Below are 16,629 nucleotides of genomic sequence, written 5' to 3'. Positions count from 1 at the left end.
TGGTGTTGCGTTTACGTCCTGTGAGGGAGGTATTTTTTTAATGAAGCGGCGTCGAATAAATTTGTACGGGGGAGGTCCGGTCCAATGAAATTCGCCGCACAGGTCACATGTACCTTCGCCATTGTCCGCAGAGCAGGGTGTGTACCGGGGGGGGGCTGTGCGGAGCATCTTCGTTACCTCACCGCTCCCCTCTGGAAGATGCCAAAGATGCTGCGTTCACGGAGTGATGATATCGGAGCGCATACGAGGTGTGTCCTTCCCTGAACACTAGAAACGAGCGGCTGCACCTGCGCTAAGATGGAAAATCGAGGTCTCCGCCCGTGAAGATGGATTTTTCAAGCTGGCGACTTTAATCGATCGGCCAAAATGTCCAAAACGAAAGCTTGCGAGGCGGTCAGGGTGGTGGTCCGCTGCCGGCCGTTCAGCAGGAGGGAGGAGAAGGCGGGGGATGAAAACATTCTGGAGATTGATGACAAACTGGGCCAGATCACCATCAGAAATCCAAACGCACCACCTGATGATCCGCTCAAAGTGTTCACGTTTGATTCCGTGCACGGCTGGGATTCAAAGCAAAACGACATTTATGACGACGCGGTCGCGCCTCTGGTGGATTCTGTGCTCCGGGGCTTCAACGGGACCATATTTGCGTATGGACAAACTGGGACAGGTAAAACGCACACCATGCAGGGAGTTTCAGAAGACCCGGAGAGGAGAGGGGTCATACCGAATTCATTCCAGCACATTTTTACACAAATATCCCGAACTCAGAATCAGAAATACCTGGTGAGGTCCTCATACCTGGAGATCTACCAGGAAGAGATCAGAGATCTGCTGTGCAAGGACAACAACAAGAAACTGGAGCTGAAAGAGAGTCCTGACTTTGGGGTCTATGTGAAAGACCTCACCTCGGTGGTCACCAAGAACGTCACCGAGATCGAGCACGTGATGACCATTGGAAGCCAGTCCAGGTCTGTAGGGTTCACCAACATGAACGAGCGCAGCTCTCGGTCCCACGCCATTTTTCTTATAACAGTGGAGTGCAGCGAGGAAGGTCCAGACGGCCAGGACCACATCAGAGTCGGGAAGCTCAACATGGTTGATCTGGCCGGGAGCGAGCGGCAAAGCAAAACAGGCGCCAAAGGAAAACGGCTAAAGGAAGCAACCAAAATCAACCTGTCCCTGTCCGCTCTGGGGAACGTCATCTCAGCTCTGGTGGACAGGAAGAGCACCCACGTCCCGTACAGGGACTCCAAACTCACCCGCCTGCTCCAGGACTCGCTGGGTGGAAATGCAAAAACTGTGATGATAGCCACGGTGGGACCGTCTCACAGGAACTTTGAGGAAAGCCTGGCCACGCTGAGGTACGCCAGCCGGGCCAAGAACATAAAGAACAAGCCTCGGATCAACGAGGACCCCAAAGATGCCCTGCTCAGGGAGTTTCAGGCAGAGATCGCCCGCCTGAAGGCGCAGCTGGAGGAGCGGGAGATGCTAGCAAAGGAGAGGAGGAGAAGGAGGGACAGCAAAAGACTGAGCAAAAGTCTGATGGACACAGAAGAGGACATTTTCAGCGAGAAGACCCTGGAGGAGGAGCCACGCCCCAAACAGGGCGGTGACAGCCCAAAATTCCTTACCTGCCGGGGGAGCAGAGAGAGATTAAAGCACCTGAATGTAAACAGGAAAAGCCTGTTAGAGGACATGCAGTGGGATCAGGATGCTTTGGAGAAGATCATTGAGAAATACAAGGTGGTTTAACAACGCCGGGTCATGTCTGGAAATTGAGACAAAACAAGCTCAGATCAATAATTAACTGCTTCTTTGTTTGCAGGCCATGGAGAGCAAGCTGCTGATTGGTGGGAAGACTATAATCGATCACACCAACGAGCAGCAGAAAATGTTGGCGCTCAAGAGACAAGAAATTGCAGAGCAGGTATATAAAAGCATTTTTATCACCTCCCCACTGAAAGTCACATTCAAAGTCAGCTCTGTCTCCTGTTGGCAGGTAAGACAGGAGAGAGAGATCCAGCAGCAGATGGTGCTGCAAGATGAGGAAACGTTAGAAATGAAGGAGACCTTCTCCTCGCTGCAGCAGGAGGTGGAACTCAAGACAAAGAAGCTGAAGAGGGTAGGATGACTCACCCTCAATCATTAGATTTAAGATGGAACCGGAGCAGCACGGATCAGAGCTTCCCGCTTGATTTTCTGTGCAGCTGTTTGCCAAACTGCAGCTGGTGAAGGCAGAGACGAGAGACATCTTGGGGGAGCACGTCACAGCCAGGCAGGAGCTGGAGGAGACGCAGGCCGAGCTCACCAGGGAGCTCAAGTACAAGTGAGTCAGGACGTGCGCCCACGCGGGACGCCCTGTCAGTCGGGCCTGATTTTCGCACCATCGACTGGCAACACGTCGGAGCGTAACTGCATAAATGGCAGGATGATATTTAACTGTGCTCCGGAACTATTGGCTTGAATTTCTTCTCTTGTTGCCAGGCAACGCTCTAACACACTGCATTTTTTATGTGTATTTCAGGAACGTCCTGATTGAGAATTTCATACCTCCAGAGGAGAAGAACAAGATCATGAACAGGCTCTACTTTGACAGTGAGGAGGACCAGTGGAGGCTCCAGTCCATCCTCCCAGAGATGTCAGTAGATCACTCTCACACCTTCTGCCACATAAAATACTACATTATTTAAATTAATGTTCATGTAAATGACTGGGGAGAATTAAGTAGCAGGGGCTAATCAGGACCATATATGGTCCACTTGGAGGTCAGGAGACTTGAAACAGATCCCTAATCTCCAATGTCTTCCTCCCAGTGCACCAGCTCAGGCCCAGAGGAGACCCCAGTCTGCTGTGGGATACAAGAGACCACTCAGCCATTATGCCCAGATGTCTGTTGCCACGGCGACCGGCGCACCATGTAGATACCAGGTCAGTGTTCAAAGTGACCAAATCTGAAATGAATAGAACTGTATATTTCTATATGTGCCCATGATCTTGGGTTGATCCATGTTTTCAGGCTGAGAATATAATGTTGCTGGAGTTGGACATGTCTCCACCCGCCATGTTTGCTCTGAACTTTAATGGCGCTCACCTGGAGAGAGCCTTTTCTCCCAGCGTGATGAGCACCACCCGTAGAGAGAGAAGCAGCTCGCTGTCCCGGGTCAGAAAGTCCCAGTCCTGGTAAGAGACTCAATTTGGAGGATTTTGAACAATAATGTTGAGAAATATAGATTTTTGTGTACAGTTTCAGTGTCATCTCAGGATGGGCTTAATCTGTTACTGCAGGGTGACCCTACCAATGTTTTTATGCTTTGCAGCGTTAGTCCATGTGAAAATGAGATTTGTCACCACCATTAACATCTATAACACAATGCTCACGATTGGAGCTTTTACACCACTACTAAAGCCAAAATCCTCACAACCATAACAGCATAAGCAACAATCTATAGACTCATTTGATTATCATAAAATGACATGTTTAATGTTATTTTACTCTGTCAGCTAACATGCTAGCTTTTAGCTAGTTCATTTTGCATCAAGGCTGCCGCTTGCAGGCGAATATTGGTACTACACTGAAACGCAACTTTACCACCATGATCAGTAAGGCTAATACCGGTAGAGGGCAGCACATATACATATAATCTCTTTGTTTTACCCGATAATCAGTTAAAAACTATGTATCTCACTGTCTCTAATTAATGATGCATGTATTTTTTATGGGCTGCTGTACAGGTATCAAGCACCAAGAGCAGCATCCATCATCCCATCTTCATCAGCAGAGCCTCAGAACTTCTCTCCTCAGCGACAAAGACCCTCCTCTGCTGCTTACCTACCACTGGCCGGTTCAGTCCACACAAGCCCCTGATAGTTGTCAGCACTGTACATGTGGCCTGGCCTTAGTTCAATGTTGCACAAAGCAGGAATGGGGGGTGGGGGGTGGGAGCTGCCTTGCTTTCCAATTCACTTTATTATTTTTAGAAAGCATGCACTCAACACTGTATTCCCATGTCTTAGTCAGCCGAGAAGTCATTTCTGAAACCTGACTGCACACTGAATGTGTTAGGGGGATCCTTACAATTAGTATTTTTGATTCATTTTTAAAAGGATCGCCTATTTTCTAAACGCACGCATAATGTATGTCTGCTAAAATAAGTGATGGGGGGGTCGGTATTATTGCTCCAATGTTGGAAGGAAGATTATAATGCTGTCTTGATTAGATGCCTTATTTTATCATCTTGTGAGCTCGTGTAAAGTCCGCTCGCTTTACACGCGAAAATAAACATGCTGAAATTATTTCTGTGTACTTCCGGACATAACCGCGGGTGACAGCCGTGCAAACACATGTGGGGAAGTTGCGGACTTTTAAATGACAGCTCTATATGACAGCTCTATACAGCTCTATATGACAGCTCTATACAGCTCTAAATGACAGCTCTATACAGTAAGATGACGTCTCCCGCGGGGTCACGTGACTCTTTACAGTAAGCCCAACATGGCAGACGGAGTGGATCTTAACTAAAACACCCAAGTGGAGCAGACACGTTCAGCGCTACTCCGCCACAAGACACCAGCCATGCGGGAGAGGCAGAAGAAGAAAAAGGGGAGGACGTGGGCGGAAGCCGCTAAAACGGTATTCTACGCGCTTCGTTCCGTCCCGTGTCGCGGTTGTTTTGCCCGGACGCTCCCACTCGCTCGCGCCACCGTGTTTATGAGTTCATGACCTGCTGCTCGAGACGAAATGTTGCCTTCAGTGCGCGAGGCCCGTGTTGGCGGTCAGTTGTTGCTGTCAGCAGCCGCCCGACGTTGCTCGCCCGTCGGCCATTAAGGCAGCTCAGACAAATGTCAGCCGTCCGGACCCAAGCTTGTACCCCATAAACACCCCTCCGCCTGTCGGCGAGACAGTGTGACACGACGAAAGTAATCGCGAGGTGGTCGCGTCGGTGTTGAGCGCTACCGACGTTAGCATGCTAAGTCCCGCTAATGCGACTTACTCCGTCAACAAGTCTTGTCACCGTAAAATAAAACGCAGTAAAACCCAAGACACGCCACATTTACCGCCTTCCCTCTATTATTGCATTTCATGGACAATGAATCGTTTGCGTGCCAATGGCTGGGGAGACACTAATGACTTAATAGCATTATAGCTATCGCTCAAGCGTAGCATGCTAATCAGTCTGAATTAGCAAACATGTTGGATGGGTGCTACCATGACATGTTGGGTCAGTGATGCGTTAACTGGCTATTGGAAATATAGCGTCATACAGCGTCACTCTGCAGTTATTACATTGTTATATCGTAACTATTCTTGACGCGCACAAAGTTTGTTTTTTAACTGAAATTCCAAACACATTGCAGTAATACAATACTGACTGGACTGCGAGGTATATTTTGGTGAATTAAGGCAGTCATTTAATGTGTCTATCTGCAGCTAACTGCAATTCGCTAATATTAAAATAATAATAATAATTGAATATGCAATTAATATGTAGAAATTATTAGGTAACTATTAGGTTATAGTCATTTATTATCAGAAAAATGAATGCAAACATGCTTTAAATGTCACGATTGGACCTCAACAAAATGTGACAAAAATTTAGAGGCTAAAATGAAATATTGGGTTGCTCTGAACAGTACATGTTGTGTTTCAAAAGAAGGTTTTGACATTTGCACAATATGCTGTGACATTCTCGCTCATTTTATTGTGCTCTTCCAGGTTTTGGAGAAATACCCCAACACACCCATGAGCCACAAGGAGATCTTGCAGGTGATCCAAAGAGAAAGGCTGAAGGAAATAAGGTAGATGTTTGACTGACATTGGAGCTTTAAATCGCCCTGTTTTACTGTGCAACGTCTTCACCTGAAAGCCGAACGGGTTTCTCCTTCTGTTATTGTTCCCATTCCATGTGCCTTTGCTTTCTTTTTTACACATTAGCACTTCTGGTTATTTTACTTAATACTGGTTTTATTTCTTTTTGTTTCATTTACACTCTTGTCATCCAGAAGGTAAGAAACAGCTAGTCCCCACCTGTTAACCAACTTACTACAATGCCACTGTGGTTTTGCCTTTTGCATGTTATTAACAGTAGCCTGGAATTTCAGTTGCATAATGACTCGTTTCCCATGTAGTGATTCTACAGACATGTACAGCTCCCAGTTGTCTCCAACACAGTAACGATGGGCGCTGCTGAGAAGTTGCTGCAGCTGCATGCACGCTTGCAACAAGTTTACTGGTTCAAAATGAATTTCACCTGTTAGCTATTTATATTATAGTTCACTGTCTTAAATGAAAAGCAGCTGGTGCCTCTCCCCCTAAAGCTCAATGCCTTTTATTACCAGACATTTTAATTGATGTGCTTATAGCAATTTCAATATATATTAGACTAAATAACTGCAGCTGAAAATGGTTTAAAGAAAAATAATTCCTTAACTATAAACCTTTCTTGCATGACTCCAACTCCTGGGGTATGACTGCACAACCTTAATTCACTTAATGTCAGTTATTTTAACAATGAATTCGTTGCCACAAACATACTAGTTTATGTGGAGCTGAGTGATAGAAGACCAGCGATAAGTACTGACTGATTTTCTGTTGTTATTCAGTAATAGAACCTCAGAATTACAGTTGACGTGACTCTGACTCGAGCCTGGACGTCCCCCCGTGGTGCATGATAGCTAGTCTCTCCCCAGTCGTCACACTCAGCATTTGACCCTCTTCACACTTCCCCCAGCTGCGATCGGTGTCGGAGAACAGGTGCATAATTAGCGTGTTTTTCTCATGATTTAGTGGCACCTCGCCGCTGGCGTGCCTGAATGCAATGCTGCACACAAACTCTCGTGGTGAGGAGGGAATTTTTTACAAAGTTCCAGGCAGAATGGGGGTCTACACTTTAAAGGTTAGTCGGACACAAGCGCAGTTTAATGTTGCCCTTCCCTGAGACTGGTTGATGTTCATTTAATCTTCTATTTCTTTAGAAGGACATCTCAGATGTGGCAAAGGAGCTGTCTGAGGAGGAGTCTGAGGAGAGCAGTGACACTCTTTCTGACACCCAAAGCAGAGAGAACAACATCAGTCAAGAGGGCCGAAGAGGAAGGTGGATGCGAAGAGGTAGGACGTGTGTTTAATGAGAAGACAGATTCTTTATGGTAACACAAATGATGATGTTGGCATTACATTGAGTCAAGAGCAGTGTTGCCTGGCTGTTGTTTCTATTGGTTACTTTGCTTTATTGTGAGACACAATGGTAGCTGAAGGAGAGACAAGTTAAGAGCTTCTTCTAAGGAAAAGCCACACTGTCTTATCATGTGAACAAACCTTGAGTGCTGTAGGACGTGTTGATAGTGAAGAACAGCGTTATCTGTCACGCTGTCCGTGTGAAGAACCTAGGAGCAGTTGGCGCTCAATAGCTTTTCAGCTCTTGCTCCTCTGTTGTTGCCTCATTGCGCTGTGGAGAAGGAGCGTTTCTGCTTCAAGTGCGACATATTTTGCCTTCCCCGGGGCGAGTGATTTCTGATCCTCTCCATTTCCGCCTGTCACGTGACTATTCTAGGTTACAGTTAAACAGGAAGCCATATTTTCTCGGTGCAACTCATGACCACTTCCTCATTACGCACAAGTTAAATTCTGTTGAGCAAATAACTGTGCAAAGGAAAATGATGAATAATGCAAACGGAGCGTTAGTAGAGGTTGTTCACAGTTGTCCGTGTGAATATGCAACAGTAAGATTACTGCAATGCTCTGCCAGCTCACATATTTTTGCCAGGTAATGCAACCTCTAACCTTGTCCTTCGCCTTGGTTTCAGTTTCACCATAACAAAAGCATGATGTGCAGAAGTCTGTACACCACCCTCAGGAAGTGTATTTTGTGACATCTGTTTCATACGCTTGTCTTCTTTGTAGTTCCCTCTAAGCTGCAGTCACAGCCGTCCTCGCCGCAGCCTCGATGCTCCTCGCCTTCTGTCCCCACCAGTAAACTCATCTCTCCCTCGCAGAAACACAGCAAGAAAGCTTTGAAACAGGTACAGTGGCTCCTCCGTTCCCTTTTCTTACTGCTTTTTACCGACGGCGTGAAAAGGTGCAGCACGCCCGTACACTTCCAGTCAAAAATGAGTCTGAATAGGAGTCAGATTATCGCCCGTCCACTGTTTATCTCGTTATTTCCAGGCTTAAATGCTTACTTTTCAGCAGACATGTAACAGTCACTTTTTGAGACAGAAATTGTGGGTAGAACCTGAAATTATTCCTCCATTCCTTGTCTGTGCGACATCTTGAACTGATTACTAAAACAATGTGGCTTCAGGGGCAGAAGCCTATAGCTGGTTTTACAGTATTAATGTCCTCATAATCCATCCCCTCCGAATTTTCCTATTGGCAGCTTGGTGCCTGTTGTGTTCCATTTAATTAGATTTCACTTGATTGCACAGCTTGTAATTCATTCCATCTGTGCTGGTGTGGAATTTACAGCTTTGGGAGAGCGGTTTGCATTCATTTATGGATGCTACAAGATGGCCATTTGGCTAAAGTATAAGTGCTGGAGTAGTGTGTTGCCTTTTGTAATATCTTTTGTTATTTCTGTTAAAAGAAAGACACGGTCTGCTTTGGATTACATCTGTTGTCTGTTGGTATTGTGCCTCTGGTGAGATCCAGTTCTTGAGAGATTTACAACAAAATGTTGATTTATTCTTAAGTTATGCAACCTATGTTCCACTGCTGCACTGTTACTTACTTGTTATTTAACCAGGCAAGTGGCTCTGGGGGCGTAGTTGCAGGAAAACACAAGGTTACACAGACTCTGCTTTTCTCATCCTGCTGGGTATCTGTTCCTCCCTTATTTTGCTCATTTCCAGGCCTTGAAGCAGCAGCAACAAAGAAACCAGCGTAGACAAGGGGGGATGCCAACCACCTCCAGTCCCAGGCTGCTTCTGAAAACCATCAAAGATATGGCGGACATTACTACAACTGGTAGGTGGAGGCTGTTTTATTGACTGGAACAAGACTAAATGAAAATGATAGTTAAACACACAAAGCCAAGAAAATGTAGGATTTTTATTTTCTTTTAGAAATTTTCCAGATTTTTGTGTGCTTTGCATTATTACAGACAGTTGAAATAAAAAAAAAAGGTATGGTTTTATTACCATCGATGTGTGATTGGAAACAATGTGAAGTTCTTTTCCTTTTAGCCATTTCTCTTCTTTGTGTCCGGACAGATTTATGTCACCCAGTTGTTCCACGGAAAGTTTCCCCAAGGTCAGGTCGTCTCAATGCAGGTGAATTAGGCAAATAACTCAAAATAACGTGAGCCGTTGATCCAGAGCAATGTAGGATTGTGGGGGTTTTAGCTGCATTTTGGTTTTGTTTTTCTTAGCAAGTCATCTTAAAAAGGTGCCATGCCGCCAATATCACAACATACTTATTGTTGGAAACTCAGTTATTAAAAGAATTACAAATAACTGAACGTACCTCAGGTTCCTGCAATGCTCAGCCGGTCTGAGCAGCTATTTCCTGTATTGTACCACAGGGCAGCTGAAACGTACAAAGTGCAAGATTGACGTGGAAACCCCAGACTCCATTTTGGTCAACACCAACCTGCGAGCGATCATCAATAAACACACTTTTTCGATCCTGCCCCCAGAGTGCCAACAGAGGCTGCTCACACTCCTGCCTGAAGTCGATCGTCAGGTGATTTCACACGCTTCACGTGGCATTGTTATACAGTGGTTAGCACAGTTGCCTCACAGCAAGAAGGTTGTGGGTTCAAAGCCTCAGTTACAAGAGACTTTTCAGTTGAGTTTGTGCACTTGTGTTCTTCTGAATGTACTAAATGCACTCCTCTGTTTCTTATCGATGGTCCTTGATTCTGCATACTATAGTGGATGTGTTAGTCATAATATTGTGTTCTCCCTCCAGGCTTGCATGGACGGCCTTCTGAAGGTCACCAGTTCTGCCTTAAACAATGAGTTCTTCACATCAGCAGCCCAGTCATGGAAGGAGAGACTGGCTGAGGGTCAGTGTGACCGTTTCCAGTCCATCTTAACAGCTTTTGCTTCACAGTCACAGTTATGTCACTGGGTAAACTGCAGTGTAACCTTTCTTTGTCTTTTTGTTACATAACTTTTTCACTTACAGGGGAATTTACTCCAGAGTTGCAGCTACGAATGAGGCAAGAAACTGAAAAGGAAAAGAAAGTGGAGCACTGGAAGGAGGCGTTCTTTGAAAACTATTACGGTGAAAAGTAGGTTCTCCTTTCGCCATTTTTTCATTGTAACTGGAGGTATGATTTCTCCACATTTCCCAGATGCCAAAAGGCAGATTTTTTATTGATATTCTATGATTATCATCTATTATATGTTAAGCAAGATGCAATATCCAATTTCAGTCGTGCATTGTTGTTAGAGGGCGGGGTGTTAGCAGGAATATGCAGCGCTGAGTGATGTTCCACATAGGTTAAAGACACCTGTTAAGATAAACACAGTCACCTTTCCTCTCACATTACAGGGGGGATAATAACCACGCTGAGATTCCTTCAGGGCAATATGGAACTGGATCACTGACAACTACAATAGGATCATTCAGAGCATTCATCAGATTGTATTGAGGGACTCAAAGCCTAAAAAAACTCCATTCATTGCTTTCAAATGGGAACTCATCGTGTTGCGAATTGTCAATCAAGGAGTTTTGGTGGTCCATCTGTGAAAGGCTGCAGATCCTTTTTATTAGGTTTTATAATATCAGAGGCCTTTAAAGGGCACGTTTTCAAGCTGCCGATTGTGGTGGCCAGTTTAAAAAACGGCGCCATAAAGCTGTGATCTTCTCTCCGTTTGGTAACAACTACATCTGGGTCTCCACCACCATCCCAGCAGTGGAAAACTTTGCGAAACTATTTTTCCACAAGAAATGCTGCTAAGATATTCACCACATGCAGCTTGTGGCTGGCCTCCAAATGTAGCATTTCAAAAATGCTCATATACAGTATTACCCTTTGAATATTTGAGGACTCTTTGTAAGCCAACCCTCCCATTAAACATTTAGATGTGGAATGCAACAGCTTCACAAAATCCAAAACAGTGATAATTTACGGGTGGAATCGTCTGCTGCGAGCGCTGTAAATCACATCAGCACGCCCCAGGGAGGAATCCAGCAGACCTGCAGAGGGCATTAACTCATTTATACAGGAGACTTTGAAAAATGTCCTGATACACCCACTCAGAAAGATCTTGACCTTTTACTTCTGTGTTAAGACTGATGGATGACTAGTGCTTTAACATGGATACACGATACAGCTGTGAGGTGGAAAACGTTTTGAGTCATTGGCATTTTTGTGTTCCATTCGAGACCTTTTACAAAAGTCAGTATTTTGAGATTGTGAGGTTATTTCTCTCTTCTCTCTCTCTGTAGTTCTGGCCTCAGCTTTGAGGATTCCAAAATGCTGACAGGGACTGATCTGAATCAGGAGTCTGGAAGTCAGCCATCGCCTCACATGGTGGCACTGGAGGATCCCAAGAGGACTAGAGACAGGACCCAGGCTGACATGGTTGTTGGGAAGAACACAGTGACAGTGGAGGGAGCTCAGAAACCAGCATCAGGTCAGAAAGAACAGGCTTTCACCACAGAGCCCATGAAGACACGGCGTTCACAGCTGGCTGAGGAATCCAAGATGAACACAGCGGCGCAGGCTGTGCCAACACCTGAGGTAGCGAGAGGGACTGACCTGGCCTTAGTAGGGACACTGCATGAAAAGGAGCTTAAAAAGGAAGTTAGACAAGAGAAACGAGAACGCCCTGTGGACAACATCATCCCTGCGGAGACCAGGGCAGGGTTAAAAGAAGAGCTGGCCTCTGTGCACAAGTCTGCTGAGCAGACCACTGAAGTCAGTATGGAGACCGCCACCCACTCAGAGCCTCTGAAAAGGGCAGCCTTCAGTGAGCTGGAGGGAGAAGTGACGCCAGAAAAAAGGCCCAGATTGTCATCAGTTTCCTCAGTGTCTTCAATCTCCTCCGTGTCTCCTCCTGCATCATCCACATCGAGCCCCTCTACACCAGTTTTAGCAACAAATCCAAGGGTTCCACCACTTAAGGTATGGTGTCTTTTCAGATCTGCCTCGCCTCATCCATATCAAAACATGCCAGCAGCCTGCTTTGAAGGTCCCTCTAACAAGTTGGGGATTTTTGTCTTCGCCGTTGCTTTCAAAGGCGTCAGAGGCAGCGAAGGTGTCACGGATAATGAAAACAACTGCTATTATTTTTCACTCTCAGTTAACCTTCAGAATAAATACATGAATTAGCCTGCTGGAGGAGGTTGTTGTAGGTGTGAGGAGGCTTTTTTAAAGCAAGGAAGCTGTATTGAACTGGATTGTAGAAAAGAATGTTAAGCAATTGATTTTGTTTATTCATTTCTTGATAAAATTGGGGTTTATTTGTCTTTTTTCAGATCCCAGTTTCTAGAATTCTTTCTGTTCCACTGTCACCCAGTCAAGTGTCACCCAGAACTCCACTCGCGGCCCCACTCAGCAGCCCAGTTCGCACCGGCGCGCGGACGTTGGCAGACATCAAAGCCAAAGCTCAGCTGGCCCGAGCACAGCGAGCAGCAGCGGCTGCGTTATCATCTGTGTGTAAGGGAGCTGTGACAGACCCGGGGCCAGGTGGAGGCGGCGGGGAGCAGGCCCTGTCGTCACTAGGCCCCAGCCCAACGTCCCTGCCTGCGTCGGCCAGGACAACAGCCCATCAGACCAGCACACCCCCATCACGCCCAGTAGACTCTGTAGCTCAGATAAGCCTAAACCCGTCTCAGACACCATACGCAGCGCAGTCTGATGATAGACACAAAGGAAATGAGGGTCCGACCCGTGCAGGAGCACCATGGAAGGAAAGTTCCCTGAAGGGACAAGAAAGCCCTTCACTCTCTGCAGCACTCACCAGAACAGGCACCTATATCCCTGCAAACAACCCTCTGGTCACTCAGCTACTTCAGGGTAAAGAGGTTCCTCTGGAGCAGATCCTTCCTAAACCACTCTCAGGTTTGGAAGTAAAGTCCACTTCATCCTGTGTCAGTAAAGGGAAGGCTTTTGTCTCTGCAGAACACTGGACAGATAAACACACGTCACACTCATCAGGAAGAGTTGTCTCAGATCACACCAGACATCACAGAGAACTTCCAGACAAGGACACTCAGGAGCAGATCCTCCAGGCTCTAATGCAGAGGAAGGTCCAGCAGAGCCAGCTGTATGGTAGCCTGGGCCCTCAGCACAAGTTTCCTCCACTGGTGCATGTGGAAGAGCACCAGAACCAGCCCAGGATGTCCGAACGACTTCTCGGACGTAAGAGGATGCCGAAGCCCGCCATGACCGGGCACTATCTGCTCAACGTGTCCACATATGGCCGAGGGACCGAGAGCAGGAGAACGCGTCAGCCCGCCTCAACCAACGCCTCTGTGTTCAGTTTAAAACGTGAAAGCGCAGAAGGAGAGGAGGCAGGTCTGGAACCAGAACCGGCCGGTTACATTTCCCCTGTGGTTTCTGCGGTTAAAATCGAGAACCCGGGATACTCAGTAATCAGCTCCGTCAACACGGGGAGCGTTCAGCGTGTAAAGAGGGAGCCTGGATCAGAGGACGGCGCGGCGGGCGCTAACAGCAACGGCGCCGGCGCGGCAGCCAAAGACACCAGCTCCTTCTCTCAGTCACACCGAAGGGACCTCCAACTCTGCAACAGTCATCAAGGAATCCCCCAGCCATATCGTTCCCAAGCGGACTCCAGTCACCAGCAGCCACCTGCCTTTCAGAGAACATTGGACAACCAGGACGCGGCGGCGGCGGCGGCGTGCTACGGCGGCACCATCAGCATGTCTGTGCCTCTTGCTTTGAACCCCGGCGGTGCAGGGAGCGGCGCCTGCACGTCGTCCTCAGAGACCGACGTGGGCGGAATCAACGGCAGTGTGATGTCTTTCTCGGTGACCGTCACCACCATCCCCGCCGGTCACCCTTTGGACCACGGCGGTCAGGACGAGCCCTCTGCCGAGCAGTCCTTCATGGAGAGCTCCGGCATGGAGGACGTCCAGTCTCAATGCTACTGCCGGCTCAAGGCCATGATCATGTGTAAAGGATGCGGCGCCTTTTGCCACGACGACTGCATCGGCCCCTCAAAACTTTGCGTGTCTTGCTTAGTTGTACGATGATGAGAGTTTGATTCCAGCTTCCAGCAACCAGCATGCGGTCGCCCTCGGACAGGCGAGGAACCACGGCGGAGGGCCTCCTCTTCCTCGTGTCCTTCAGATTTCAATCAGACGCTCAATCTGACAAACCTAGAATCTGGCAGCATTTGCACTTGGCTCGGAGCCACGTGATATATTTTTATAATATGTGTAGTTTGGGGCTTTTTTCCAAACAAAACAAGGAGGGAAAAAGAATGTTGCTATTTTTCTAGAACATAATGACTGTTGTGTTTTAGCCTGATCCTTTTTCGTATTTGGGCCTAGGTGAGAGTCAAAAGGGGCGTTAATGATAATCATTGGTCGTAGATTACCTCCTACTTGGCATTTACGCACGCTTGGCAGGGAAGTGCATATTACAATAACTATTTTTTATAAAAACTGTACATTTATAATAGAGAACACTCAGATTTAAATACTAGAAAGTGCATGTATAACTTTAGAAAGAGTATAAAAGGAAGTTTATTACTAAAGCTTGTTGCACATCAGATATTTGTTACCAAGCACTTGAAAAACTCCTGAATTTAGGCCAGTAACAACTGTACAGCACTTAAAATCAAATCTAGGGACAAACCAGAGTCATTTATTTATGATATTACGGTGATTCTTCTTTTCATTTCCTACCGTGTGAACCTATTGCCCCCCCCGATCCCCAGTTCTTTGGGTTTTTACCATAGTCACGCAGGTGGAACTAAAACACTCAAGGGGAGCAAATTAAGCTAATTTAGTTTATTTTTTGAAATGTAAATAGTTTCAGTCGTCACCAAGGTTCCGAACCGTGCAGCACTCCGGGCTCAGCATATCCAACTGTTTATCAGGTTAGCGTGTTGACGCTAAATGTTGCATCCCAACACTTAAGAGCGTCACATGTGCTGCCACGTGTCCAAATACTATAATGTACTGTCTTTTTAATGGTAACACTGGGATGGAGCTGCACTATGACGATGTTAAGACCGTGGAGCTGCTTACTTTAGCGCACGTGAGCGTGCTTAAAACAGGCCAGTGTGAGGAGTCATCTTCAACAGCAATCCAAAGTCACCTTAAAGAGAAAGAAATTAATCAGAATTTGCTTTGAAATGTTTGATTAATTAAAGTAATATATTTTAATTAATATATTTTAATATAAAAACATATTTGCTAATTTCTTTGGGAAATCAACAGGGTATTTGCTATAATAATATATTAGTTTTTCCTTTGATTTTTCATGCTGGACAGACCATTGTTTTTAGTTCCTTTTAGTCTATTTTTTTTGGTTTTTGGTCTGTATTGTTCCATCAAGATGTCTGATGTGTAAGTTTAGCTGTCATTACCCTCTTAAAATGTCTTTAAACGGGGTTATAACAGAGATTTTTAAGGAAACGTTTAATTTATCCCCTGTTGTATTTAGGTTTTATTGGAATGTGTTGGCAGGGCGGATCTCTCTGGGGGACTGTACTGTACAAAATCCTTCAATCAAACCAGAAGGCAGCTGACATTTTTGTTAATAATTTGACCTGAAGTGAGCCACGCATAGATCCAATTGTGTGTGCGTCCATTCAGGACTGAGGGCAGGGGGAACCTCCCCGCCCTTCTAATATACAAGAATTTCTTATTATCTGTGTCTTTTTGTCTCCATTTAAACTCACAGTGAATGTATTATAGTAATCAGCAGTTGTAAACAAAGTGTATTTTATCAAGAGGTATAGAGTATTATGAATAAATAATGACAAGAGAAGGATTTTGTCTTATTTTTGCTCACCGACTGCATCAACAACAGCACAGGTGACCCAGTAAATACGTCTTTACTCTTATATGTGAAGATACTCAACCTCCTGATCTCTTCCTCTCAGGACAAAACACGATTTTTTAATGATCTGTTTCGGGTGCAGGTGCACTTTTGTGTTCACACCAAACTCAAGCGGGAAAGAACGTCCAGTGTTGTCATGTACCGTAAACACGTCCAAACATCCTGTTAGGACGCTCCGTCCAGCAGTATTTTCCCACACAGCCTCTCTGTCAGATGTGATGGAGTCGCTGTTCTCTCATTTTCCTCTTATTTTGGAAGGCAGACGTATAGAACATGAGAACAGGAACCCCTGAGCTAACAGACGCACCCCAATGATGGATCAGACAAATGATCAGCAACATCAAAGTGCTGATCAGATGTGTCTCTTGCGACATGGAGGTGGTTTTTCCTCCGTGATCTACACTGAATCTGCTTTGTTTGGCAAAAAAGGGAAAAAAATCCATGTGTTCTGCCTCTCTAGGTTTGCAGTCAAGGCTTTGAAAGAATGTTATTGATTCTTTTTTGTTATTAAGCTTTCCCGAAACGTTTTTAAAAAAATCTGATCTCTATTTATTTTTTCTATGTAACCAGCAAGACACAAATGAATAAGCTTTACTTTTTTTCTTTAATTCGATAAAAACGTAATTAAATTGCGCCCCATAGAAGC

General features: G+C 45.8%; 2 protein-coding genes across 6 annotated transcripts; both read left to right on the top strand.

The window, feature by feature from the left end:
* Positions 1-132: 132 nt before the first annotated feature.
* On the top strand, positions 133-4,293 carry LOC101077918 (kinesin-like protein KIF3C). The gene is made up of 8 exons (XM_003962268.3): positions 133-1,743; positions 1,826-1,927; positions 2,000-2,122; positions 2,208-2,326; positions 2,525-2,638; positions 2,814-2,928; positions 3,017-3,180; positions 3,733-4,293. Exons 1-8 carry the CDS (start codon positions 367-369, stop codon positions 3,863-3,865), a joined length of 2,247 nt encoding a protein of 748 aa, XP_003962317.2. The 5' UTR covers positions 133-366; the 3' UTR covers positions 3,866-4,293.
* A 65-nt stretch (positions 4,294-4,358) lies between these two features.
* On the top strand, positions 4,359-15,911 carry asxl2 (ASXL transcriptional regulator 2). Of its 5 annotated transcripts, none has more exons than XM_029829313.1 (13): positions 4,359-4,630; positions 5,714-5,796; positions 6,001-6,003; positions 6,785-6,893; positions 6,976-7,105; positions 7,898-8,016; positions 8,845-8,959; positions 9,205-9,264; positions 9,516-9,676; positions 9,905-10,001; positions 10,124-10,229; positions 11,393-12,071; positions 12,425-15,911. In XM_029829313.1, exons 1-13 carry the CDS (start codon positions 4,574-4,576, stop codon positions 14,162-14,164), a joined length of 3,459 nt encoding a protein of 1,152 aa, XP_029685173.1. In that variant the 5' UTR covers positions 4,359-4,573; the 3' UTR covers positions 14,165-15,911. The 5 variants fall into 5 exon arrangements, with proteins under 5 accessions (XP_029685173.1, XP_029685161.1, XP_029685177.1 ...); XM_029829301.1 differs by having other exon boundaries at positions 6,973-7,105; XM_029829317.1 differs by lacking the exon at positions 6,001-6,003.
* The last annotated feature ends 718 nt before the right edge of the window (positions 15,912-16,629 follow it).

The sequence above is a fragment of the Takifugu rubripes genome, chromosome 2 (assembly GCF_901000725.2).
Source record: "Takifugu rubripes chromosome 2, fTakRub1.2, whole genome shotgun sequence".
Lineage (NCBI taxonomy): Eukaryota > Metazoa > Chordata > Actinopteri > Tetraodontiformes > Tetraodontidae > Takifugu > Takifugu rubripes.
This window is presented reverse-complemented; position numbering and strand designations above follow the sequence as displayed.

Coding starts and splice junctions, on each gene's coding strand:
- LOC101077918 (XM_003962268.3), top strand. CDS start 367: ATGTCCAAAACGAAAGCTTGCGAGGCGGTCAGGGTGGTGGTCCGCTGC. Junction 2,639..2,813: donor CAGTCCATCCTCCCAGAGAT/GTCAGTAGATCA, acceptor TCTTCCTCCCAG/TGCACCAGCTCAGGCCCAGA. Junction 2,929..3,016: donor GCGCACCATGTAGATACCAG/GTCAGTGTTCAA, acceptor CCATGTTTTCAG/GCTGAGAATATAATGTTGCT.
- asxl2 (XM_029829301.1), top strand. CDS start 4,574: ATGCGGGAGAGGCAGAAGAAGAAAAAGGGGAGGACGTGGGCGGAAGCC. Junction 9,265..9,515: donor GTCAGGTCGTCTCAATGCAG/GTGAATTAGGCA, acceptor ATTGTACCACAG/GGCAGCTGAAACGTACAAAG. Junction 10,002..10,123: donor GAAGGAGAGACTGGCTGAGG/GTCAGTGTGACC, acceptor TTTCACTTACAG/GGGAATTTACTCCAGAGTTG.